Source organism: Schistocerca serialis, chromosome 1 (genome assembly GCF_023864345.2).
Source record: "Schistocerca serialis cubense isolate TAMUIC-IGC-003099 chromosome 1, iqSchSeri2.2, whole genome shotgun sequence".
Taxonomy (NCBI): domain Eukaryota; kingdom Metazoa; phylum Arthropoda; class Insecta; order Orthoptera; family Acrididae; genus Schistocerca; species Schistocerca serialis.
This window is the reverse complement of record NC_064638.1, coordinates 783308194-783334820: the sequence shown is the minus strand read 5'-3', so window position 1 is coordinate 783334820 and position 26627 is coordinate 783308194. Positions and strand designations below refer to the sequence as shown.

At 38.5% G+C, this 26627-nt stretch overlaps 1 protein-coding gene across 1 annotated transcript in view; it reads left to right on the top strand.

Annotated features, from left to right (window-relative positions):
• The window catches only part of LOC126483484 (transcription initiation factor TFIID subunit 4), a 210098-nt gene that overhangs the window by 68266 nt on the left and 115205 nt on the right, over positions 1 to 26627 (top strand). The window contains exon 4 of the mRNA XM_050106624.1: positions 25022 to 25234. Within this exon, the coding sequence (XP_049962581.1) occupies positions 25022 to 25234 (213 nt within the window). The remainder of the gene's footprint in view (positions 1 to 25021; positions 25235 to 26627) is intronic.

The window sequence follows — 26627 nt, the reverse complement described above, 5'->3', positions numbered from 1 at the left end:
CACGACACCACTGTGGTGTCGCCGGATGGCACAGTGTTAAGATACAAAAATGGCTTGTCCACATACTACTGTGGCAACGTAGGAGGACACTTTACACCGATTTGGCTAGAGTTTCTTGGATCACTCCTCATACAGCTGTTATCTTCTCTTGCGAAAGTCAGGTATTTATATCTTTGAAAAATACAGTACTGAGAAGTAGACAGTTCATTTATGAGGTAGTTCATGAAACAGTCAAATATTGGTTTTTCCATTTCCAAATAAAATAATGAAGTTAATCCAAGACTGATAGGAAACATTGGTGGCCAGTACCTGTGGTGTGTTTTTCAAGCTTATTGTATGCAATACAGGAACAAATATATAATTGACAAAATCATGACTGGCAATGTGCTTAGACTGGCAGGTCACATGTGAAACTCCTTCTAAGACTTTTCTGCCAAAAACTGAGTGCCATTGAATGTGTTTGGAATGAACTTAAACATAAATTGTGTCCTAGATAAATTCTCCCGAAAAAAAACAGCAATAACTATTCTCCATGTGTCAATAAGAATTGTCAGAGGTTAGTGGAAAACCTTCCCCTAGGATTTCACATTGCAATTAAAACCAAAGAATGTCCTGTATGATGTTGATTACGCAATTTGTGTCTTTGGAATGATCAATAATTAGGGCCTGGAGACTCTAGAAGTTATTGAAAAAACACCATAATTGTGCAGGTGCTCTTACATTGATTACCTCAGAATGCCATCTCTCACTGATTTTCCATTGTTAATATGGTTTTTTTTTAATCTTCTGTACAAGGAGAACAAATATGTTCTATATTTTATGTGGACTGCAAATAGAAATCTACCTTCATGCACATAGTGTGTGGCAGTTTTTTAGGGTAATGACAACATGAGTTAATCATGGGAAGACATTTTAATTGAGAAGAGAGTATATTTGATCAGAATTTTGCAACTTAAGATTTGGGATGAACCTAAATTTCTATATTATGCTCTGTGTAGGTTATTTCTATATTGAAATTATATTGCAATCATTTTCAGAATCGTAAGAGTCCATCTTGGGGCATGATGCTCATGTTACGAATCCCGCAAGGATCTGGAAAAGGTGAAATATCCATGGATTCTGGAATATTAACTGGAGTGTACCTGGTGGTGGTCTTGATATGTGCTGGTTTTTATTCTAAAATCTGTGAATCCATGTATCTTTTCTGGTTTCTTTGGATAATTCAACTTGTGGAGTTTTTATTATTTAGAATGTCTTTTTGAAATGCTCTCAGATATTCATCTGGGTGGCATCATCCAAATGGTATGATATTTCAGCAAGCTGACTTGTTGCCATCTTCAGGCAACCTTAATAACCGATTTGTCTTCTACTGGCTGCCTTCTTATACACTTCTTCCCTCCCACTGTCAAGCTTGCATCTGTAGTATCCACAGTTCTGCTGATGAGGTGGAGGGGGAAGTTCATTGCCGGGACACGAATTATTGTCATCAGTAACTGTGCCGCCACCACAGAGGTCTGGGTGCTACTAATGTGGACGAGGCACTGCTGTGTAGTGTGATCTAACAAGCAGAGGCTCGCGGGGATGGGATTAACTTTTTGAAACAACCCATATGGTAGTGTTAATGGCGATCCCAGGTCTCACATCCTGCAGTGATTCATCCTGGTGGGCCTTAGTTTGCGACTAAGTGACAGTAAAAGTTCCAAATTCCATGTGACTGTCTAGAGTAGGCCTGTTCGGGAGAGAGCTAGGCAAGCCCGAGCACGTATAAATTTTCTTCACCATAAATTTCCACAACTTCACAAGTTTGTAGCTGCAGTTGTTGCCGCCTTATGATGTTTGTTGGTTTCAGATGAAATTTAAACTGTCATCAATATGTAGTTCATTTCTATAAAGAAATTGCTTTTGAATCAATTCTACTTATTGTGCTTTTCACTAAAGCATCAGTGTCTGGTATTAATTCAAAGATAAATTTTTGATTTGGAGTATGTTGGTGAACTTTTGTGGTTGGATTTAATCCTCTTCATTGCGGAAAAAGTTGATTGCACAAATAAATAGAACCAGAGATATTAGTGCTGGCACTCACTTGCCGTGTTGGTAAAATGTGGTTGTTATATTTGAGTATAGAAGACTTGTGACTCAACTACCTGTCACGAGTTCTAACTGCAGCTAGGTGTCTGTACTGATGTGTTATAAATTAATACTGGTGTGTCTGACCTTCACTTTGAAGTTCTCAACACATCCCTAACGCTGCTTTTCATCGATTTTAAAACTACTACTCTCCACTTTAATGGTGGCATCGTTTAAGTATATGAGCTTGCATTTAAAATATGGCAAACTTAACATATGGTCATTCTTCTGAAGACAGTGAATAGTTTTTGCATTTTCCCCATACTGCATAATAACTTGACATCACAGTTGTAGATGTTTTGAGTTTGATAATCCGTTAAGATACCTGGCAGAACCTCGTCAATCCAGTGTTCCACCAAGATGTTGTCCACAGCTTTCAATTCACTGGAATTTGTTCTCCCTGTGATTCTGTGGCAATCTTGAAATCCTTGTAACCATCCTGATGAAGGCTTGAAATCAGTGGTGATGTTCATATTTGTAGCTAAATCTATTGCTTTGCTTTCAGTATGTTCCCATTGACTGGTAGAGCTTCAGCCCATATCTGCTGGAACCATGTGAAAAGTGCCTTTTCCAAATCTGTGTATCTCCCTTATTGCTGACGACTGCATTTGGTTGATTTTGCACCCAATTTTAAAAACTTATTCAAAATACTATTTCCTTTGCTGATGACTGTACATAGTGGTATAGGCAGTTCTTGAGTCTGAAGAAATTTCAGATTTTCTTTTGTGTCAATTAGCATCCACCTCCCGTATGAATTTTACTTTCTAATCTTGCCTGTAACTTTTCCTTTTTTTATTCTCCATGGCTGATCAGAAGTGACTGAATGACGGAACCACTGTTCAGTAATATCAGCAACTTTTAACTTCTCTATTGTTACCACAAAAGAAATTCTTGTGTTGAAAATAACAGTGCCAGAGCGTCTTTGCTTCTATGCTGTCTGCTCTGGTTAACCAAGTCTTTGCCCCCTTGTTTCCATGGCACCGCCCACTCGCTGTACTTGCATACATCCACAAAGTTAAGGAAAATGTTTTTAAGCTTCATTTCAAACAATGCTCATTACAGTTACACAGTACTCAAATTATTTCACCAGAATTTGTTACATTAACTGCAAATTATGTAAAAAGGGATTATGTTTATATAAGGTTTAATTAACACTATTTTAAATACATTTTTTTGGACTGACAAAACTTTATGTAGAAATAAGAGTTACACAGAACAGAATTACGTGTAAATTGGGTTCAGCTGTATTTGTAATCCCTTCTTTCATTTAAATCTTCATCTGCATTATTTTTCCCATAGTGCAACAAGAATTTATTTTTTAAATATTTGTGACGATTACCATCCAGAAATGTGTACTTGTAAAGGAAAATACATTCTCGACATCATTGCACAGCCTTTTTTCTTTTTCTTTTTTTTCCTGTTCTGGTACACTGGCAACATTTTCAAATGTTTAAATATTATGGTAGATAAATAAGAATAATTATGGTCATGTTGTCAAAGATTTCAGATCAAATGAGAATGATTGGAAGAGAAAATAAGAGAATGAAGTAGTTAACATGGATGACTAAAATGGCATGAGAAAAGATTAGAAATTTAAAAAATTGCATTTAAAGCAATTATCAAACAATGATAAATTCAGGATGGAATGTAACAATATTACGAAAAGGAAAGTTGCCTCTCGCCATATAGCGGGGATGCTGAGTCGTGTCTCAGCATCTCCACTGTATGATGAGTGACATCTTTACTTGTCATAACAATGTTATTTAAACAAATTAATCAAATAAAAATAATGATCAAAGCCATTTTGATAAACATTTAAAAATTTACAGCATCTGATGAGATCTGAACACACAACCTTCTGCACATTGGGAAAGTACCTTAACTACTGCACCACAGTGCCACTGTCTTTACTGTCATCCTTTTGAAGACGAGTCTAGAATGTCACATTAAATTTGCTTTCTCCCCCACGCCTCCTCCCCCCTTGATTACTCACAAATGAGAGGCCATCAAGGCAAGTGGCTGCAGGGTGTCATATCTGGAACCGTAACTCACGCTACTGTGTAGATGATTTCAAAAAGTTGTTCCCACTCCTGAGACCTTTCCTTGTAAGCTCTTCAGTTGGTATGGGTTGAATGGGTATTCCTACAGGCTGTCGTCATGCTTTGAGCACATTCAAAGCTGGTTCCCAAGCCTTGTTTGGCTAGCAATTGCAGTCTTTATTTATCAACCCACCTTATAGCTATATCCCTACTGATTCTTTTAAAACATTTACCAGAATATGTTGTTTCTTTTAGGAACTTTGTGCCATTATAATTCATGGTACGGCTCCCCCTCGTCGGAGGTTCGAGTCCTCCTTCGGACGTGGGTGTGTGTATTGTCCATGGCATAAGATAGTTTAAGTTAGATTAAGTAGTGTGTAGGCTTAGGGACTGATGACCTCAGCAGTTTGGTCCCATAAGACCTTACCACAAATTTAATTCATGGTATGTCAATTGGAGACACAGTGTTACGTCACAGTTAGCTTGGTTTGTTGTTCCTTACCTGTGTGAAGTTTGTGACTTGTGCATCTTTCCTGTATTGTCTGGATGATCTGAGCTATGTTTAATTTCTCACAGACGCATAGGATCCAAGGGACAGTGTATTTTTGGAGTCCTAGGTTGTCTGTATCCTGAACCTCAGTGGTGTTTTCATCTTGGTTGCTGGGCTAAGTACACATCTGACATTATATTTCCATAGCATTTTTGTAGATGGGTTATTAACATAACTTGGGTAACAGAAGAAATATTGAATTTAATTGATGAAAGGAGAAAATATAAAAAATGCAGTAACTGAAGCAGGCAAAACGGAATACAAACGTCTCTAAAATGATATCGACAGGAGGTGCGAAATGGCTAAGCAGGGATGGCTAGAGGACAAATGTAAGGATGTAGAGGCTTATCTCACTAGGGGTAAGATAGATACTGCCTACAGGAGAATTAAAGAGATCTTTGGAGAAAGGAGAACCACTTGCATGAATATCAAGAGCTTTGACGGAAACCCAGTTCTAATCAAAGAAGGGAAAGCAGAAAGGTGGAAGGAGTATATAGAGGGCCTATACAAGGGCGATGTACTTGAGGACAATATTATGGAAATGGAAGAGGAGGTAGATGAAGATGAAATGGGAGATATGATATTGCGTGAAGAGTTTGACAGAGCACTGAAAGACCTGAGTCAAAACAAGGCCCCGGGAGTAGACAACATTCCATTAGAACTACTGACAACCTTGGGAGAGCCGGTCCTGACAAAACTCTACCATCTGGTGAGCAAGATGTATGAGACAGGCGAAATACCCTCAGACTTCAAGAAGAATATAATTATCCCAATCCCAAAGAAAGCAGGTGCTGACAGATATGAAAATTACCGAACTATCAGTTTAATAAGTCACAGCTGCAAAATACTAACGCGAATTCTTTGCAGACGAATGGAAAAACTGATAGAAGCTGACCTCGGGGAAGATCAGTTTGGATTCCGTAGAAATGTTGGAACACGTGAGGCAATACTGACCCTACGACTTATCTTAGAAGAAAGATTGAGGAAAGGCAAACCTACGTTTCTAGCATTTGTAGACTTAGAGAAAGCTTTTGACAATGTTGATTGGAATACACTCTTTCAAATTCTGAAGGTGGCAGGGGTAAAATACAGAGAGCGAAAGGCTATTTACAATTTGTACAGAAAGTAGATGGCAGTTATAAGAGTCGAGGGGTATGAAAGGGAAGCAGTGGCTGGGAAGGGAGTGAGACAGGGTTGTAGCCTATCCCCGATGTTATTCAATCTGTATATTGAGCAAGCAATAAAGGAAACAAAAGAAAAGTTTGGAGTAGGTATTAAAATCCATGGAGAAGAAATAAAAACTTTGAGGTTCGCCGATGACATTGTAATTCTGTCAGAGACAGCAAAGGACTTGGAAGAGCAGTTGAACGGTATGGACAGTGTCTTGAAAGGAGGGTATAAGATGAACATCAACAAAATCAAAACGAGGATAATGGAATGTAGTCGAATTAAGTCGGGTGCTGCTGAGGGAATTAGATTAGGAAATGAGACACTTAAAGTAGTAAAGGAGTTTTGCTATTTGGGGAGCAAAATAACTGATGATGGTCAAAGTAGAGAGGATATAAAATGTAGACTGGCAATGGCAAGGAAAGCGTTTCTCAAGAAGAGAAATTTGTTAACATCGAGTATTGATTTAAGTGTCAGGAAGTCGTTTCTGAAAGTATTTGTATGGAGTGTAGCCATGTATGGAAGTGAAACGTGGACGATAAATAGCTTAGACAAGAAGAGAATAGAAGCTTTCGAAATGTGGTGCTACAGAAGAATGCTGAAGATAATATGGGTTGATCACATAACTAATGAGGAGGTATTGAATAGAATTGTGGAGAAGAGGAGTTTGTGGCACAACTTGACTAGAAGAAGGGATCGGTTGGTAGGACATGTTCTGAGACATCGAGGGATCACCAATTTGGTATTGGAGGGCAGCGTGGAGGGTAAAAATTGTAGAGGGAGACCAAGAGATGAATACACTAAGCAGATTCAGAAGGATGTAGGTTGCAGTAGGTACTGGGAGATGAAGAAGCTTGCACAGGATAGAGTAGCATGGAGATCTGCATCAAACCAGTCTCAGGACTGAAGACCACAACAACAACAACAACAACAACATATTAACATAAGGGATAAATATTGTCATTACAAGTGAATTCTCTCCTCGGCAAGCTGTGGCCTAAGCTGTTTTGGGGGCATGACACACTTAATCTAATTGGGATTGCAACTGTTCTTCCAGAAAACTGTGTGCAAGTGCTACAAGTCCACTTCTAAGCTTGTTTGGGTAGAGATTTTTTTAGCCTTGTGTACTAATGTACTGAGAACACCTTCTCATTGAGAATGGGCATGACAGCAGGAAGCATTCAAGTATAAGACAGCATGCAGCAAAAGACAAATCTGTCATCAGGACCACTTAAAAATGGGTATAAGTAAGCTTACTGATATATTGCACCAGTTGTGGCTGAATACTTGAGAACATTACAAAATCATCAGGAAAGCATAAAATAGTATGTTTAGAATGTCATATGTTGAGGCCTCATTGTGAAAATGCTATGGTAGCAAAATCAGTTGCAGTTTAATTTGAATATTGGACTATATAATGTATTTGGTATTCTAAGTAAATAAAGCATTTAACAGCCCCAGCTTTGATTCCATCATTGACAGATTAAAAAATGACAACACCACCACTTCTTATTCTGTCATCAAAGTAACAATAATAATAATAATAATAATAATAATAATAATAATAATAATAATAATAATTAATCTCAAAAACTTGAACTATCATAATTTGTGGGGCACAGGTATATGGGAACGTTTGAAGTAGATCTTGGCAGCCTTGTGGATGTTCAGCAAGTGGTGCAAATGCGAAATCGTCAAGTAGTAATGGACATTTAGTTGCAATGAAGCACTGGACAGTGCGGAGCATGTGGTCACTGTGAATGCATAATACCAACATAGTGACAGTGTGACAGCTTCACAAAGAGTGTTTCGTGTGTCAATATGAGATCCTACTCTGCAGTCAATTCCTTCTTCACACACGTTCAGAAAGTGTGTCCGTAACTTAAAAGAGACTGGTTCAGCTTTGAAAGAGAGAGAGAGAGAGAGAAGAAAAAACTTATTGGACTATATTGTTTGTACATACCCCAGACAACATTCATGATGTGTAAGCTGCAATGGTGAGGAGTCATTGTTGGTTCGGTGCAGAAAATTGACTCATCATTGGGACTCAGACATTGAGGCATGCAAGTCATCAATATCATCCTTAAAAACTTCTGATTGTTCAAGAACTGAAGCATAATCATCTTTTGGCTGAAATCAGTAAGGATGCTAATTTCATTGATGTCAGTGAAGCCTATCTTCAGCTAAGTGGACATGTGAATCAGTAGAACATTCATTACTAGGTGCAAACTACAGGCACAAACAAATCCTGCTGTGCTTCAACAGCACAGTGCTAAACTTACTGTATGATGGCAGTATCGTGTCACGGGGTAATAGGCCCTTACTTCTTTGGAGATGGAGGAGGCATCACTGTCAGTGTGACAACTCAATGTTATGTTATCACAGTAGAGATATTTTTGACTCCAAGTCTTCATTCTCCTCCCAGTTTTGACTTTCAACATAACTGGTTTCAACAGGATGCAACTCAAACACTGCCTGACTGTCTACGGCTGCAGTGAAACACTTGTTTGGGGATCACATAATTTCAGAGATTTCAGACGTCATGTGGCCACTCCATTCTCCAGACCTATCAGTCTGTAACTACTTTGCATGGGGGCAACTGAAGAGCATTGTTTACCAGGCTAGACCAATGATCCTTGCCCAACTAGAGACTCAAATTGAAGAAAACATTGCCAACATCCCAGAGAACATGTAGTACTCTGCAGAATCCTCAGAATTGGTGTATTGAATATGTATGGCAAAATGGACAGTACATAAATGATGTAATTTGTAAAAAGTGATGCCTAATGAAATTTCCGCTCTTTTAGAATATTCATTTCGGCACCAAATCAAGTTTTATAAGTTTCCTTCTCTCTTTTTTATTTATTTCAAATTTTCTCATTTCTGTTACCAACCTAACTGACGAAAGTGTTTCTGGGAAATAAAATGTACAACTGTATAAGTATGGGCTTATCCATAGAATATGCTTTATGTGACCTGTGGAACATTTAAGTTTGTATAATTTTATAATACACCTGGACTACAAGACATGAAATTTGGGAATAAATTTCACTGAGGTTACACAGTTGAGCCGTAGTGCTGCTTTTGATCATGAAAATAAGAAGGGTATTGCAGAATGTATTGTCTCATGAAAGTACTCTTTATTAACATGAATATGTGTTACGAAAGTGGAATATTTTCTAACAATACTTCATAAATAGATGTACTTCTACTTCGTATTTGTGTCTTACTTTATCTAACACATTTAAATATGGTTTTAAATTCAGTATGTAGTGGTTTGCAATTCACCAATTTGTTCGGGAATAAGAGAAAGTTAGAGCTAACTACTTCAATGGAAATTACCATATGATTCAATGGTTGAAATATTTCTCTGAAATAAAAGACAAATTAAAAATCATAATCTGAAACTTTTTTATTGTTTAAAAATATATAGTTGAAATAAACATATTGTTACTTACATACTAAAGTTGTATCTGTTAAATGTAGTACACTAACTGCCATTTTAGGTACTACCTACACAGAGCTTGTGCTTTTAAATTGACCGTACTGGTAAAAATTTTTGGTTTTAATGTTAAATGACACAGAAATCTTGAATGTCCGAGCGAAGTTTTTCATTGTTCATATGTGCTGATCATACTTTTTTTTGCTGCAAGCAGTAAATTTGTTGAAACTCCATGGCAGATTAAAACTGTAAGTTTGTTGTTTTAAATTTGACTGGAAAGTTAGAGTGCCTGTACCAGACCAGGAATCAAATTTGGATAACTGTCACTTGGGTGTGCTCTCACAGTGAGCTACCTCAGTATGGGATTCCCTGATTCAAAACTTACCACCGCTTCCACCCTCTGCAAACAAGTACCACGGAAGCTCTATAGGCACACCCCAGAATTAACCAACATTGATGTGAGTGATAAAATAATACAGTGTGTGCTATTATTGAAGTTGGCTGTCATAAAGATGTTCCATTTGCTTTGTCCTCTTTCATATGGATGCCAACTCTCTGTTCTTAGTAGGAGTGTCTCCATAAAGCTTCAGAAGGAAAGAAGTAGGAAGAAAGATAGTGGTTAGTTGAATCTGAAATTCTATTCTTGGCTATCGGTTTACGAGATAACGATGTTACCAACAACAAATGGAGCTTTTTGTTATTTAACCAGAAAGTGCATTACAAATGTTTAGTCTTACTCAATTTACATGTATGTTGATATATTTGCCAGTTTTGTTTTTACCATTAAAGAAGACTTCTGTTTTTGACTGTGTATCACTCCCAAATCAACTACATTAAAAAATATAGTGACGTCAAATAAGTATTATCACATATCAATGCTTTTTGTATTTCAAATTTAATTCGAGTATCAAAACATTGTTGTAATATTTTTGATAATACCTACCGTTCCAAGCTTCCATTACAGGCATCATCATTGGTATCAAAACATAGTTACAATTTTTTTCATGAATACCTATCATTGTGGGCTTCCATTTTTTTTCATGAATACCTATTGTTGTGGGCTTCCATTACAACGATCATCATTGAAACTATGAGAGAAATACTTAAATCAAAGGACTGCAAGTGACGCATTTGTATGTCAGTGACAGTTCTTTCCTTATTTCATTATTGAGATAAGGAGAAAATGAAGTACATCATAAATTTGAAAATGTGTGTAGAGAACTTAGTTTTAAAGTTAGTTAATTAAGATCAAAAAACAGATATGACAAATGTGAAAGACTATGGAAAGAAATACCTCGTTCGTATACATTGCATGTTAGCAGGAGCTACAGAGAACCTGCATATTGTGTTTGTAGTTCCTAATATACAGTATATTTTTCTTACCATGAGTTTATCTAAGCAGCCTACCCTTTCTTTTGCACTCTTTCAAATTTGAATTTGTCATTCTCTTTGTAGTACACTAAATTAAACAATAAGAAAATATTCGAGTTTTTTATTAGTTTCTTTTATCTTGTTTGCTTCATGTATCAGGCAGATAATAAAAAAATGGAGTATAGTTTGCTATATTCATAATAAACATAACTAACATCTTATGAATGCTCAGTAAATACCACATAATATTGGTGAAAAGCAAGCAAGAAGCTATGTTTTAATTCACAGAAAAGATACACCATGTGATCAAAAGTATCCAGACACTTGGCTGAAAATAACTTACAAGTTCATGGCACCCTCCATTGGTAATGCTGGAATTCGATATGGTGTTGGCCCACGCTTAGCTTTGATGACAGCTCCCAATCTTGCAGGCATACATTCTATCGGGTGTTGGAAGGTTTCTTGGGGAATGGCAGCCCATTCTTCCAGAGTGCTGCACTGAATAAAGGTATCGATGTCGGTCGGTGAGGCCTGGCCCGAAGTTGGCATTCCAAAACATCTCAAAGGTGTTCCATAGGATTCAGGTCAGGACTCTGTGCAGGCCAGTCCATTACAGGGATGTTATTGTCATGTAACCCCTCCACCACAGGCCGTGCATTACAAACAGGTGCTCAATCGTGTTGAAAGATGCAATCACCATCCCTGAATTGCTCTTCAATAGTGGGAAACAAGAATGGGCTTAAAACATCAATGTAGGCCTGTGCTGAGATAGTGCCACGCAAAACAACAAAGGGTGCAAGCCCCCTCCATGAAAAACACAACCACACCACACCACACCACACCACACCACAACACAACACAACCACCTCCGAATTTTACTGTTGGCGCTACACACGCTGGCAGATGATGTTCACTGGGCATTCGCCATACTCACACTCTGCCATTGATTGCTGCATTATGTACTGTGATTTGTCACTCCACACAACGTTTTTCCACTGTTCAATCACCCAACGTTTACGCCCATTACACTAAGTGAGACATCGTTTGACATTTACTGGCATGATATGTGGCTTATGAGCAGCTGCCCATCCTTGAAATCCAAGTTTTCTCACCTCCTGCCTAACTGTCATAGTACTTGTAGTGGATCCTGAAGCAGTTTGGAATTTTTGTGTGATGGTTTGGATAGATGTCCACCTTTTACACATTACAACCCTCTTCAACTGTTGGGCATCTCTGTCAGTCAACAGAAGAGGTCGGCCTGTACACTTTTGTGCTGTATGTGTCCCTTCACATTTCCACTTCACTCTCACATTTGAAATAGTGGACCTAGGGATGTTTAAGAGTGTGTAAATCTCAAGTACAGACATATGACACAAGTGACACCCGATCACCGGACCATGTTCGAAGGCTGTGAGTTCCGCAGAGCACCCCATTCTGCTCTCTTACAATGTCTAATGGCTACTGAGGTTGCTGATATGGAGTACCTGGCAGTAGATGGCAGCTCAATGCTCCTAATATGAAAAATGTATTTTTTTTGGGGGGGGGGGGGAAGGGGGGGGGGGGGTGTCTGGATACTTTTGATGACATAGTGCAAGTTTCAGTTCTTTTTAGGATAAACCATTGATAGTTTTAGAATGTTCAATGCATTATATATATATATATATATATATATATATATATATATATATATATATATATATATATATATATATATAAAAAAAGAGAGAGAGAAGTTATACAGAAAGGTACACAGAAGTGCCAAAGAGACTGATATAGCCTGCATATTCAGATACAGAGATATTGTAAATAAGCAGAACATGGCACTGTGGTCGGCAAAGCCTATGTAAGATAGAAAGTGTATGGTGCACTTCTTAGATCGGTTACTGTAGCTATAATGGCAGGATATCAAGATTTAAGTGAGTTTGATCATGGTGTTATAGTCGATGCACAAGCAATGAGACACAGCACCTCCAAGGCAGTGATGAAGTGGGGATTTTCCTATACGACCATTTCACAAGTGTACTGTGAATATCAGGAATCCGGTAAAACATCAAATCTCCGACATCGCTGCAGCTGGAAAAAGATCCTGAAAGAACGGGAGTGACGTCAACTGGGGAAAATCGTTCAATGTGACAGAAGTGCAATCCTTCCACAAATTCCTACAGATTTCAATGCTGGGCCATCAACAGTTGTCAGCTTTCGAACCATTCAATGAAACATCATTGATACGGGATTTCAGAGCCTAAGGCCCACTTGTGTACCCGTGATGACTGCACGACACAAAACTTTATGCCTTGTCTGGGCCCATCAGCACCGGCTTTGGTCTGTTGATGACTGGAAACATGTTGCCTGGTCAGACAAGTCTGACTATTCAAGCTGGTAGAAGCTCTGTAATGGTGTGGGGCATGTGCAGTTGGTGTGATATGGGACCCCTGATTCGTCGAGATACACTCTGGCAGCTGACACGTACGTAAGCATTCTGTCTGATCACCTCCATCCATTCATATCCATTTTGCTTTCTGACGGACTTGGGCAATTCTAGCAGGACAATGCAACACCCCACACATCCAGAATTGTTACAGAGTGGCTCCAGGAACACTTTTCTGAGTTTAAACACTTCTTATGCCCATTAAACTCCCCAGGCATGAACATTATTGAGCATATCTGGGATGCTTTGCAACATGCTGTTCAGAAGAGATCTCCATCCCCTTGTACTCTTACGGATTTATGGACAGTCCTGCAGGATTCATGTTGTCAGTTCCCTCCGGTAGTACTTCTGACATTAGTAGAGTCCATGCTACATCGTGTTGGAGCACTTCCGCGTGCTCGCTAGGGCCCTACACGATCTTAGGCAGATGTACCAGTTTCTTTGGCTTTTCAGTGGAGAATTATTGGTGTTAGATGATGCAGTGTTCCTAACATTTTGTGTGACGTGTCTCGTAAAAAGGCAGAGCACACTGTTGGGGCAACATAACAACCATAATTTAAGGTAAGAATCCTGGACACAAGTAGATTATGAAAGTGTGAAAATCTACATGTATTGTAACAACCTAACCTTGGTGTCTGTCATGTGACGTATGAACTGACTCATGAAGATGGCGTCCTCTTAAGTGCATTATCAGTTCAATTTGCCTAGTACACTACATGGCAAAGAGGCACCATTTCTCCAGTTTCTTGAACTTAATTGAGACAAATTTTACAATTATGAATTTGACATTGATGTCATACTTTAAAAATAACTTAATAACCTGTCTGATTAAAACGTTATGACTCAGTTGAAACACACATGGAGAGGTACTTATAATGCTGGCTGCAGGCGGGTGGGGGTGAGTTTGCAACATGCATCACCCCACCCTCCATGTGTACCGCGCGCGCCCACACACACACACACACACACACACACACACACACACACACACACACACACACACACACACACAGGTGCACATAGTATACCCTTTCATTCTCATATTAGCCCAATTTTGTGCATTATTTTTTTGGAAGTATAAAAATAAAGATTGGTATATAGCTACCACAGTTACCATGTACACTTGTAGTTCAATGTTGCCGAAGTTTCAGAGAGAACAGTAACCAGAGTGATATCAGATTCACATAAGATAGCTGAAACATTGAGAAAATTTTCAGTCATGGGCAGATTCTATTAATGTTGCGCAACACAGCTACTGAAATATTTTTCGTATTTGTGAATTTACCCAGTTACATCCATTGAATACTTTTATTTTTTCTGTTTAAATACCATTACCATGACAACATTCTTCTCTCTTATTGAACTTATGAAAAGATTGTACAAAAATGTGTGCTATTAAAAGTTGTCATGTAAGTTGTCAGCTTCATTGTGGGCTGAATTTATTTTGGGATTGTTTGTTGTATTGTTGTGGTCTATATCGATCACATGCTCCTAGGTAACCTTATTATTGGCATCTTGTTTAATTTCCTACAATTTTTATTTGAATAAAAGTTGGTAGAATGTGTCCTGGCAATTGTTCCTCTATATTATTCGTAAATCAACAGTGCATTGTCAGATTTTGCACAAAAATGAAAGATTCACGTACTCGAAATGTTCAATCTTTTGAAACAAATTGATAGACCTGGTGATGCTATACGTTGAGTACAACATTATAAATACAGAGACTTATCAAATATGAACTGGAATTTACATGTGGTGGCTGTGGTAGTGCACAGAAATGGGTGCAACCCCTACAGGATGTTAGTGGGGATGTGTGAAAAAGTGTTTTGATGCTACAGTTTGCGAGGTGTGACTGCTCAAGTGAGCCCACCATGTGTAAACCAGAGGTAGAAAAGTCTGTGCAATACATAATCATAAAGTATCTCACTTAAGAAGACTCCAAACCTTTGGAAATATTGAGGAGGCTCCATGGACAGTTTGAGGAAGCAAGCCTTTCAAAGACCCAAGCATGTTAATGAGAAAACATTTGTGGCAGGACAGCTAGCCGTGGAAAAAGTACCCTGCCAAAACAACTGTGGACAAGCATTACACAAGATAACATTTGTACTATACAGGACCTTATTGCAGAAGATTGGTGCATACACCTTTCTTAAATTGCTTCAGCAGTAGGAATAAGCTATGGAAGTGCTCAAGTCATTTTGACTGATGAACTCAACTACTGGAAATGGTGGTTCTTCTGCGTACAATGCAAGACTGCATCTGCTGCCATAATGAGGAATCAACTGGAGGTAGTTAATTGGAGGAACACCCTACTTACATTCCAGCTTTATCACACTGTGACTACCACATGTTTGGACTGTTGAAAGAACAACTTTGAGGACACCAGTTTGATAACAGTGCGGTAGTAGAGGAGTTTGTAAGCGAGCTGTTGTGCATACATCTCTCTTTTTTTCGTCGAGAATGGCATCAGAAAGTTGCCAGTTTGATGGGGAAAATGTGAAGCAAAGTCAGGAGATGATAGAAAAATGATTTTGGTTTTACAAAACCCAGTTCATATATGATCTCTTCCTGTAGTTCTCTTGATTCAAAGGCGGTTGTTATTCAGCTGAGACTACTCTTCATCAGAATGGCCTTCATCATGCATGAAATTGCAGCAATGTTTGATGGACCACTGAGCAGAGGGAATATTGATTCAACATTTGCAAAAAAAAAAAAAAAAAAAAAAAAAAAAAAAAAAAAAAAAAAAAAAAAAAAACACGTGAACAGACTTCAGCTCTTGGCTGATACCCAATTACATGTACAGTGCAGCAAATTAAGTGTTTATCTCTTTCTGTGTTTTCCTTGTAGTATACTTATTAAATTTCATGCGTGTTTCTCTATTTACACTATGTGATTAAAAGTATCCAGACATCCCCAGAAACCTACGCTTTTCATATTAGGTGCATTGTACTGCCACCTACTGTCAGTACTCCATATCAGCGACCTCAGTAGTCATTAGACATTGTAAGAGAGCAGAATGAGGTGCTCTGCGGAACTCAGACTTAGAATGTGGTCAGTTGATTGGGTGTCACTTGTGTCATACGTCTGTACTTGAGATTTCCATACTTCTAAACATCCCTAGGTGCACTGTTTCTGATGTGATAGTGAAGTGGAAACTTGAAGGGACACTCACAGCACAAAAGCGTACAGGCCGACCTCGTCTGTTGACTGATAGAGACCGCTGACAGTTGAAGAGGGTCTTAATGTGTAATAGGTGGACGTCTATCCAGACCACCACACAGGAATTCCAAACTGCATCAGGATTCACTGCAAGTACTATGACAGTTAGGCAGGAGATGAGAAAACTTGGATTTCATGGTCGAGTGGCTGCTCGTAAGACACATATCGTGCCGGCAAATTCCAAAGGACGGCTTGCTTGGTGTAAGGGGCATAAACATTGAACGATTGAACTGTGAAAAAACGTTGTGTGAAGTGACAAATCAAGGTACACAATATGGCGATCCAGTGGCAGGGTGTGGGTATGGCGAATGCCAGGTGAACGTCATGTGCCAGCATGTTTAGCGCCAATAGTAAAATTCAGAGGTGGTTGTGTTATGGTGTGGTCGTGTTTTTCATGGAGGGGGCTTGCACCCCTTGTTGTTTTGCATGGCACTATCACAGCACAAGCCTACATTGATGTTTGAAGCACATTCTTGCTCCCCACTATTGAAGAGCTATTCAGGGATGGTGATTGCATCTTTCAACACGATCAAGCACCTTTTTGTAATGCACGGCTTGTGACAGAGTGAGTGGTTACATGACAATAACTATCTATGTAATGGACGGGCATGTACAGAGTCCTGACCTGAATCCTATAGAACACCTTTGGGATGTTTTGGAATGCCAGCTTCGTGCCAGGCCTCAGCAACTGACATCAATACATCTCCTCAGTTCGTTTCCAGAGTTGAGGAGGGTCCTTTGGTTTGGAGCTGAGTGGAAGGTCTCAACCAAATGCTTCATAAACTCTGTGATGGTATTGGTTGCAGATTTCTAGACCTGTGTTACCATGTGGGGATTTGTAGGACTCCCCTTCATACCTCAATGGTGAACTACACAAATGAAGCAGCTACTTGCATAGCAGAGTGCTTGTGGAGTGCACATGAAGATTTTTTAGGCTAGGCTTTAGTTTGAGGTGCTCTGATGAGCAATCACCAATTGATATGCAGCAAAGGAAATCAAATGGCATTCAGAATAAAGACGCTTAGACTGTCACAATTTTATCAATAAACTGGGGAAGTATTTGTAATAAAGTTCTTGAATTTACTACCCTCCAGGAAAGCTTTCGCACTCAGATTATTCTTGGGACTGAGAACTGGCTGCAACCCGAAGTGGAAAGCTCTGAGGCATTTAGTGAGCCATTGAACGTATATCGGAAAGACAGATTTGAGGCCATAGGAGGGTGAGTGTTCTTTGCAGTTGACAAAAATATTCTCTCTATTGAGGTCAAAGGTGAGTGTGATGGTGAAGTCATCTGGTCGCATATAACAGGTACAGGGGAAACCAAGTTAGTTGTTGACTGTTTTTACCGGTCATCCGATTCTGCTGTGACAGTTTTAGAGTCATTCAAAGAAAGTCTATGGTCATATTGCGTAAATACCCAGATCATACAATAACAGTTTGAGATGACTTTATCCTGCCAAGTATGGACTGCAATGTCTATGAATTTATTGAGGGGTACAGAATAACAGTATTGCAAAGTAGTTTTTGGGCCTTGTTGAGGTGTCAGTATAGAGATGAGGATTAGTGATTACGATGTCATCATAGCGACTGTTGTTAACAAAAATCTCGCGTAGACAGTGAATTGGCATCACATAGTTCCAGTCAGATAGTTGTAGAGGAATTATGGGCAACGTTTAAGCAGATTGTAAATCATGGTCTGGAGAGTTATATGTTTAGTAAGTGGATAAAAGATGGAAAAGACCCCACCATGGTTTAATAACAAAATTCGGTGGATGCTGACAAAGCATGCATTCTTGCTTCAAAAGGAATGCGTAAATCTTGACAAGAAAAGGTTAGCAGAGATTCACGCATCTGTGGAAAGATCTATGCATGAACCACACAACTACTACCACTGTCGCACCTAGTGGGTCTAAGGCTTCCATTCAGTCCCTTGTCGACCAGTCTGGCGTGGTATTTGAAGATAGCAAAACAAAAGCCAAAGTTTCACATGTCACATTCAAGATATTGATCACAGGAGAACCATACAAACCTACTATCATTTGACCAATAGACACACTCCCGTATGGACGACGTAGCAGAGACACAACTGAAAGATTTGGAAGCAAATAAATCGCCATGTCTGGATGGAATCCTAGTTCGATTTTACGAAGAGTACTATACAACGTGGGCCTTTATGCATTTATCGTCAATCACTCGCCCAACACAAAGTTCCAAATGGCTGGAAAAAAGCACAGGTGACCCCAGTATATAAGAAGCGTAAAGAAACTTGCCTGCAAAATTACAGACCAATATTCCTCATTTCTGGTAGCTGCAGAAACCCTGAACATATTCTCAGTTCGAATATAAGAAATTTTATTGAGACTGAGAACCGTATGTCCACGAATCAGCATGATTTTAGAAAGCATCGCTCATGTGAAACTCAGCTTGCCCTTTTGTCAAGATATACTGAGAACTGTAAATGAAAGGCAACAGCAGATTCCATATTTCTAGATTTTTGGAAAGCATTTGACATGGTGCCCCATTGCAGGCTGTTAATGAAGGTACAAGCATATGGAATAAGTTCATATATATGTGAGTGGCCCGAAGACTTCCTAAATAATAGAACCCAGTACGTTGTCCTTGACGACGAATGTTCATCAGAGGCAAGGATATCATCAGGAATGTCCCAGGGAAGTTGATAGGACCGCTGTTATTCTCTATATACATAAATGATTTGGTGGACAGGTTGGGCAACCATCTGTGAATGTTTGCTGATGAAGCCATGGTGTACAATAGGGTGTCAAAGTTGAATGACTGTAGGAAGATACAAGAGGACTTAGACAAAATTTCCAGTTGGTGTGATGAATGGCAGCTAGTACTAAATGTGGAAAAATGTAAGTTAATGCTGATAAGTGGGAAGATCAAATCTGTAATGTTCAGATACAGTATTATTAGTGTCCTGCTAGACTCAGTCAAGTTATTTAAATATCTGGGTGTAACATTGCAAAGTGATATGAGGTGGAATGGGCATGTAAGGGCTGTTGTAGGGATGGCAAATGGTCAACTTCAGTTTATTGGGAGAATTTTAGAAAAGAGTGGTTCACCTGTAAATGAGACTGCATATAGGCCTCTGGTTGTACTGCTTGAGTGTTAGGAATCCCTACAAAGTCAGGTAGAAGGAAGACATTGAAACAATTCAGAGGTGGGCTACCAGATTTGTTACAGGTAGGTTTGAACAACACGTAAGTGTTACAGAGATGCTTCTGGAATTGAAGTGGAAATCCCCGGAGGGAAAGTGATGTTCCTTTCAAGGAACACTATTGGAAAAAATTTAGAGAACCGGCATTTGAAGCCGATTGCCGAATGATTCTTCTGCCACCAACATAAATAGCACAAAAGGACCATGAAGGTAAGATACGAGAAATTAGAGCTCATATTGAGGCATATAGACAATTGTTTTTCCCTAGCTCTATTTGTGAGTGGAACAGGAAAGGAAATGACAAGTAGTGGTATGGTGGCTTCCGGATTATCCATGTAGATGTAAAACTTGGAGATGATTAATATAAAGAGTCATACAGGACACAGGTTTTATATGGCTACAAGAATGAGACATAAAAGCAGTCATCTCAGTGAGGTCATGAAGGATATCCCTTTCCAAAAGAACCAGACAACCTTGATCCATTTTCACACTGATGCTCACAGCTACTTCAATATCAGTAGAATTGTGCAATTCTGATTGTAACCTCAAAGTCAGTCAGTCAACCCTGATTGCTATGTAAGTATTTTAAAAAGTTTCAATAAAATATTGCATTTATGGCAACATACTTAATGGTGTCTTCACCATTGTAATTCACTTGCCCACTTGGCTACATCAGTTTGCAACTTCTGTATAAAAAATCGCATGACTGTTCTCTTCTGATCATCCAACTTCCAAGACCAGGCTCCATGTGACTCTTTCCTGTTTCCAAAGATAGAGTTATTGTTGAAAGGATGCTGTTTTTACACAGTGATACACTAGTAAGTAGAACTGTCTTTCAATGACATTCCATAAAAAGCTTTGTAGAAATACTTGGCAAAATAGACACACCCTAGGATAAATGTGTGGATATGGAGGGATACTTTGAAGGAGAGAAGGGTAAACATAATAAATGATCATTAATAAAGTTCAGTTATTTGTTGAACAGACATCATATGAAAATAATTCAAACTGCCCACATATTGAGTGCATATTAAAGTGCTCTTGTGATTGATGTTATCGGTGAATATGACTGGCTGACTCAATAATTTTAAAGAAATTTATGGAATAAAGGGAATAGATACACACTTTGCTACATTACGAGGTGGAAAAATTAATGTCAGTTTTTGTTGACCGTTTTCTCCTATTTTGTAAGTCTTTTGTTTCTCCTGTGCCACGAATCACCATTTATATGTTGAAATTTACACGTTTCACTATTTTTTTTTAACTATTTTGACATTCTTGTTTTTATTTCCATTTATTGCTTATGGAAATACATCAGGTAGAATTTAAAGAAAGTACTATAACCCTTTTGTGCCTCTAGAAATGCTTTCCAGTGATATATTAAGTAAAGGGAAGTGACCATTCTATAGTGAGAGCATTCTTGTGTAAATGTTGTTTGATTCTCATCATTAATTGTTAATAGACTGATTTTGGATGAAATTCCATATAAAATAACATTGCGAAAATTGCAACACAGAAGGCACCTGTGGCTGAAATGAAAGTAGTTTGTCAGATTAGGTCAATAACAATACACAATTTACAGAATCTTCTATAGTCTTTGCTTCAAAATTCCAGTGTAGCATCAAGTTCCTACTTGATGCAACAAGTGTCTCTAAATAGTATAGCATGGAATCAAAAAGGACCTGGGTACATTTCTGGGAAACTTTGCTCCATGTGGTCTATGAGAGTCCAGAAATTGTCAGCAGTGGTCGGTAAAGGGCTATATCAAAGCAGTTGCTGACAAACCATAAAGCAAACATGTACAATGGGGATTGAGCAGATGTGCATGCCAGAGAAGCTGTGGTTCCATAATTCTTTGAAGACAGCTGCACATTCATGGCCAAATGTGGTTTTTGAAATACGGCATCTGGAGGGAGGGTCAATGTCCCTAGCTCTGCCAACCTCCCTGAAGTAGCATTTGCCATGCAGATTATTGTCAGTATGTTCTAGTCAAGGTCATGTGTTATATCCAATGGTGCTCCATACCATCACACTTTGCATGTGTTTATTACACAACTCAACAGTGCAGGCTGCAAAATTGCAGTCACCACATTAGAATATAAAATATGCAGCTATTGCTGTTGGCATATTAAAGTGGGACTTGTTTGAAGATGCTATATTTTGCCACTCATCACACCAGTGGCAGTGTTCCTCTGCTCGTTACAGTCCAAGTTGTTAATACAGTGTGACTAAAAAGAAAGTTCATATTTCAAGAGCTCTCTTCTTGTGTGCAACAAATCTGAGGAGAATGGGGGGTATGGTCATCACTTGCTTGGCCTGTAAGAATTCAGTCAATATGGAGCGCTTCTCCGGAGTGGACCGTGTGTTCTGTATGCAAGAATTTTACACAAACGGTGATTCGGTGAGTGTGGCAAGGAAGAAATTTTGCAGTGATCGTGGATTACATTATATAAATGATGCTCCAAGTATTTCCCTTATCCAGAAATGGATCAGTACATTTGAGGAGACTAGTTCAGCACTGGCCAAACCGAAATTTGGGCTACCAAGGTCATCAAGAATGGACGAAGCCATGAAGAGTGTAAATCTGTCTGTCCATGAAGATCCTAACCTCTCCATTTGTAAGTATGCAAGTTCTTTAAAGGTGCATAGATCATCACAGCGTTGAATTCTGCAAAAAGACTTTAAACTGCGCCCGTACAAAATTCAGTTGGTGGAAGAGTTAAAGCCTCAGGATGCCAGACAGACTGCAGTTCATTAATGATGTGATGACTAAGTGCACTTCCATGTATCATTATCATCTTGTTTTCTCAAGATGCTAGTTTTCACCTGAATGCCCATGTCAATAAGCAAAATTGCTGCCACTGGAGCGCAACGAATCCTAAACAGAAGCGTGAGAAACCCCATCATTTCCAAAAAGTATTGGCTTTGTTGCTCCAGGAATAATTGGCCCATTCATTTTTGACAATGGCAGTGGTCGTGCAGTTACAGTGGATTTGGAATATCATCTGATGATGGTAAACGACATTTTTCCTGTTTAGTGATATGGTTTCAACAAGATGGTGCCACAGCACACACATCCAGTGTGTCTATTCTGGAAGTTCATGAAATTTTCCCTGGCAAATTGATCTCAAGTAGGTGTGACATAAATTGGCCTCCACTCAGTCCAGATTTGAGTCCCGTGGATTTTGTCTTGTGAGGATATGTCAAATCTAAAGTGAATGTCAATAATCTGACTTCTCTGGAGCAATTAAAAGAAAATATCCATAGTGGAGTGGTAGCCATCCCAGTGTTTACATGCCAAGCTGTCATGCAAATTTGTTTGTTTAAATGAGTGCCATAGGCATGCTGGATTGAGTTTAAATGACATTATTTTTAAGAAATAAATTCCTAAACCATATATTTCAATTATAAATAAAGATTTTGTCAGTAGACTTCAGCCACTATTTTATTTTGACACATCAAATAGAAACTTTCTTTTAAGACACCATGTAGTTTCTGGTCAGTGGAAGCTGATATAATGGCATGAGTGACATTGGTTGGGCCAATTTCTGCCTATTCCTTTGTAATAAATTTATGCACGGGTTCTATGCATGAATCATTGTCACAGCTGTGTGACATTTTTGAGCTAAAATACCATGGCATGACGATCACATTTCTCAGAAACTCGTCATTCTGCTCTGTTTGAATTTATTCCCTTGCTGTTTTTGTGCCCCTTGACATTTGTTATTTGTACTGGCACATGCTTCCATACTTCCACTACAGTTGGTGATCCCTCACTGAGCAACTTGCCAGCAAATTGATCTTTTGGGCATACATGTGAGAGCACTGCACAGCCTTATGCAGACACCATTTGTCTTTGCTGATACACTGTAGCTAACTGACAAAATATTAGTCATAACCTTGAAAGTGCACATTGATTGTTTTGGAGAGCTGCAGATGGTGTAGAATGAGCATATAAAAATCAGTCCATTTGTAAATGTGGCAGAATGGCAGAAAGGAGCTATAGTGTGCAGTGTATCAGTGCAGATCGTCCAACATACCTGCAATGATGAGTGTGTCACTCTGTCATGTAACGGTGTAAGTGCAGTTGGCATAAAAATATTTAAACGACAGGCTACAGAGATGGGTGTCTTGCCTTGTCAGTGACAGTTTCAAACCTGACAGGAATTGCTGGTGTCTGTGAATACAGGTCCATCTTGACGAACATTTTGTGTCAGGTATGTTGCAGAACCACATTGCTGCTTTTAAGTAGTGCAAGGCGCCAAGTGCACCAGACACGCTATGAGCCATTTAACCTGCAGTGTTTGTTGGCTGTAATTCAGGACAGAGGTTATTTTGTGATGTTTTGGGGGTGGGCCCACTAAATTCAGATTAGTGTGAATGTGAACCAGGATGTGTATTAACATTTGCGGTGACAAAGTGTTGCCGTTTCTTCTACAAGTTAGTGATGATTATGCTGTGGACACTCCTGTCTTCCTAGATGACAACAGCCATATTCTCAGGGATGCATACTTAAATTCCTGGCTTGATGATCACTCTGGTTTCCTGTCGTATCTCGACTACCCCACTAAATCATCTGTTCTTAATCTTTTAGCAGATATTTGAGACTACCTGGATCACTGGGGAAAACATAGCAATCAGCATCTCAGTAATCTGGTAGTTCGATGGGATCTAATCAGAGTGGCTTCAGATGGATGTGGCTCACATGAAGAAACTTAGGGACTCTCTTCCTCACCGAATTGAGGCCATTATCGTGTCTAGATGTGGTTTTACACAGAATTAACATGATGTCTTTTTGGGGCGACAAAATTTTTGTCGAGTGTACTTATTCTGAGGTTGGATTCATTTCGACCATTTTGTTACATTGAAATTGTTACAAATGTTAATGAAGTTTGTGGATTTTGTCATACATTAATAACATTTAACATTCACACTGAAGCACAATAATATCAGAGTTTTCAGTGAAGTTGTGACTGCAGTTTCATATTGAAATAGTAACTTCGGAGCCCTCCCACTCATTTCATTATCATAGTCAATTCTTTTGTTAATGCAGTTGCTGATATTCTGACTTGCTTTTCTGTTGAGTATATTCTTTCACCCTTCTTTCATAATTGATGTGTCATTCTTTTTTTCATTGTTAGTATAGTTTTACTGACATTCACAGATGTTGCATGCTCTCATTTGCCATCCAAACCGTTGATACCACCTATCTGATAATAGCACTCAATCGTTGTCAGATATATAAAACTGAATGTGTTGTTTTGAGGTGTAGTCAGTTTGATTCAGAAAGAACAGTTCATGAATTTTAAGCATGCACTAGCTTTTTACTTACGGAGTGATGGCTTTCTGTTCTGCTTTTATTGTTTATTACCTGTGCTTATTTTTAGTTACAGGTGTTTTTTTTAGCTTGCACTTAGCTTTTCTTAACAGGAAGTTTATTCTTCAGTTGCACATATTGCATTTAGATGGCTAAATGTAATTCCTGTCAATAATTTTTCAGCGACACACAGTTGACACTACCAAAGAAAAATGTCGCAAATTTCTTGCAAATCTGTTGGAGCTCTCAAGTCGAGAACCAAAATCTGTGGAAAGGAATGTGCGTACACTAATCCAAGAGTTGATTGACACCAAGGTTGAACCAGAGGAGTTCTGCGATCGGCTTGAGCGATTACTGAATGCATCTCCACAACCCTGCCTCATTGGATTTTTAAAGGTCTTTTGTTTAAATTAAATTTTATGTGCTTGCAGCTTTTTATGATATATTTGGTAATAATATTTTTTTCTCTTTTTTCCTGCAGGTAGGTATGACAATTTGTTTCTTCAAGCTTTATTCTTTGTGGGTCTGGACCTTTTGAGTTATCTTATTGTTATTCCAATGGAATATTCTGTTTCCTCTTCAGTTTCACTGATTTTATGTGATACACCATTTTATTTATGCATGCTTCTGCATTTTATTATTATTTCAAATAACCGTGACTCTTGTATTCTTTGCTGATTTATTTTGATAACAAATTTTGCATACAACATTTTTGTGACTCACATATGTTTTGATTCTTTGTACAAGTACATCATAACGGTTTTCTGTAGCAATGGACACTAGAATCCTTTGTAAGACTGGGTTGTGCATGTTGCACTTCTTACTAATTTACATGCGAGAGTCTAGTTAAAATGTACATAATATTTAAGAGAATTCTCCACCATTACGTTGCAGCGTCATACTCATTGTAAGCATTTCTAGGAACTTATACAAAAGTCTCCATAAGACTTTTTTTTAACTTGGACATAGTTGAAGGTACAGAGCTTGAACATATGGAACACTCAAAAAGTGGTAAATGTCATGATTTGCTGATGTATCGATTATGTGAACGTTTTTGATATTAATACATTAATGTACAAAACTGGACATACCAAAGACATAAGTAGTTCATATACTGTAAATGCATTTACGTTCTAGTAAAACATGCATAATTGCTAATTCCTTAAAGCAAATGCTCAAAAGTCACAAAACTTGCAGCTACTGAAAATTGGTGTTAAACCTTATAATTTCTAAGGTATGAACACCCAAAAACTGCACATCCTCCCATTGTATCCAGTCAGAGGAGATAAGTAATGCAGTAAATACAAGAATAAACTGTATGCGATATCTAATCTAACATAGGTTTCTGTTAAGGAAGTTACCATTGTTCTCTTGATAAGATATTTATATATAAAAAACTAGTAACAATGATCTATGATCCAAAATAAATCACATTCAGACTTATTCTGTTTTGACTATTTTTTATTAAGCTAAAAGTTTTAGAAGAAAAGGAGGTCACCCAAAAAAGAAAGAGTTGAAGTAAAAAGAATAAGTTACAAGAAATTGAATGTTGTCGGAATGTCTTACAACAGAAGTAGCGTCAACTTGGTTGACAGGCAAGTGTTGGATAATTAATCTGACTCCATTTATGATGAATACTTTGAAGACAGGTAAAAGTGTAAAAGAATCAATGACTTACACTTTCCAGGGGGGGGGGAAGGAATGGATAACCTATTGCACTTCTTATGTCCTAATAGCAGATGTCTAGACTGTAACGTATGTGGAGGTTGTCATAATTGTTTTAACAGTT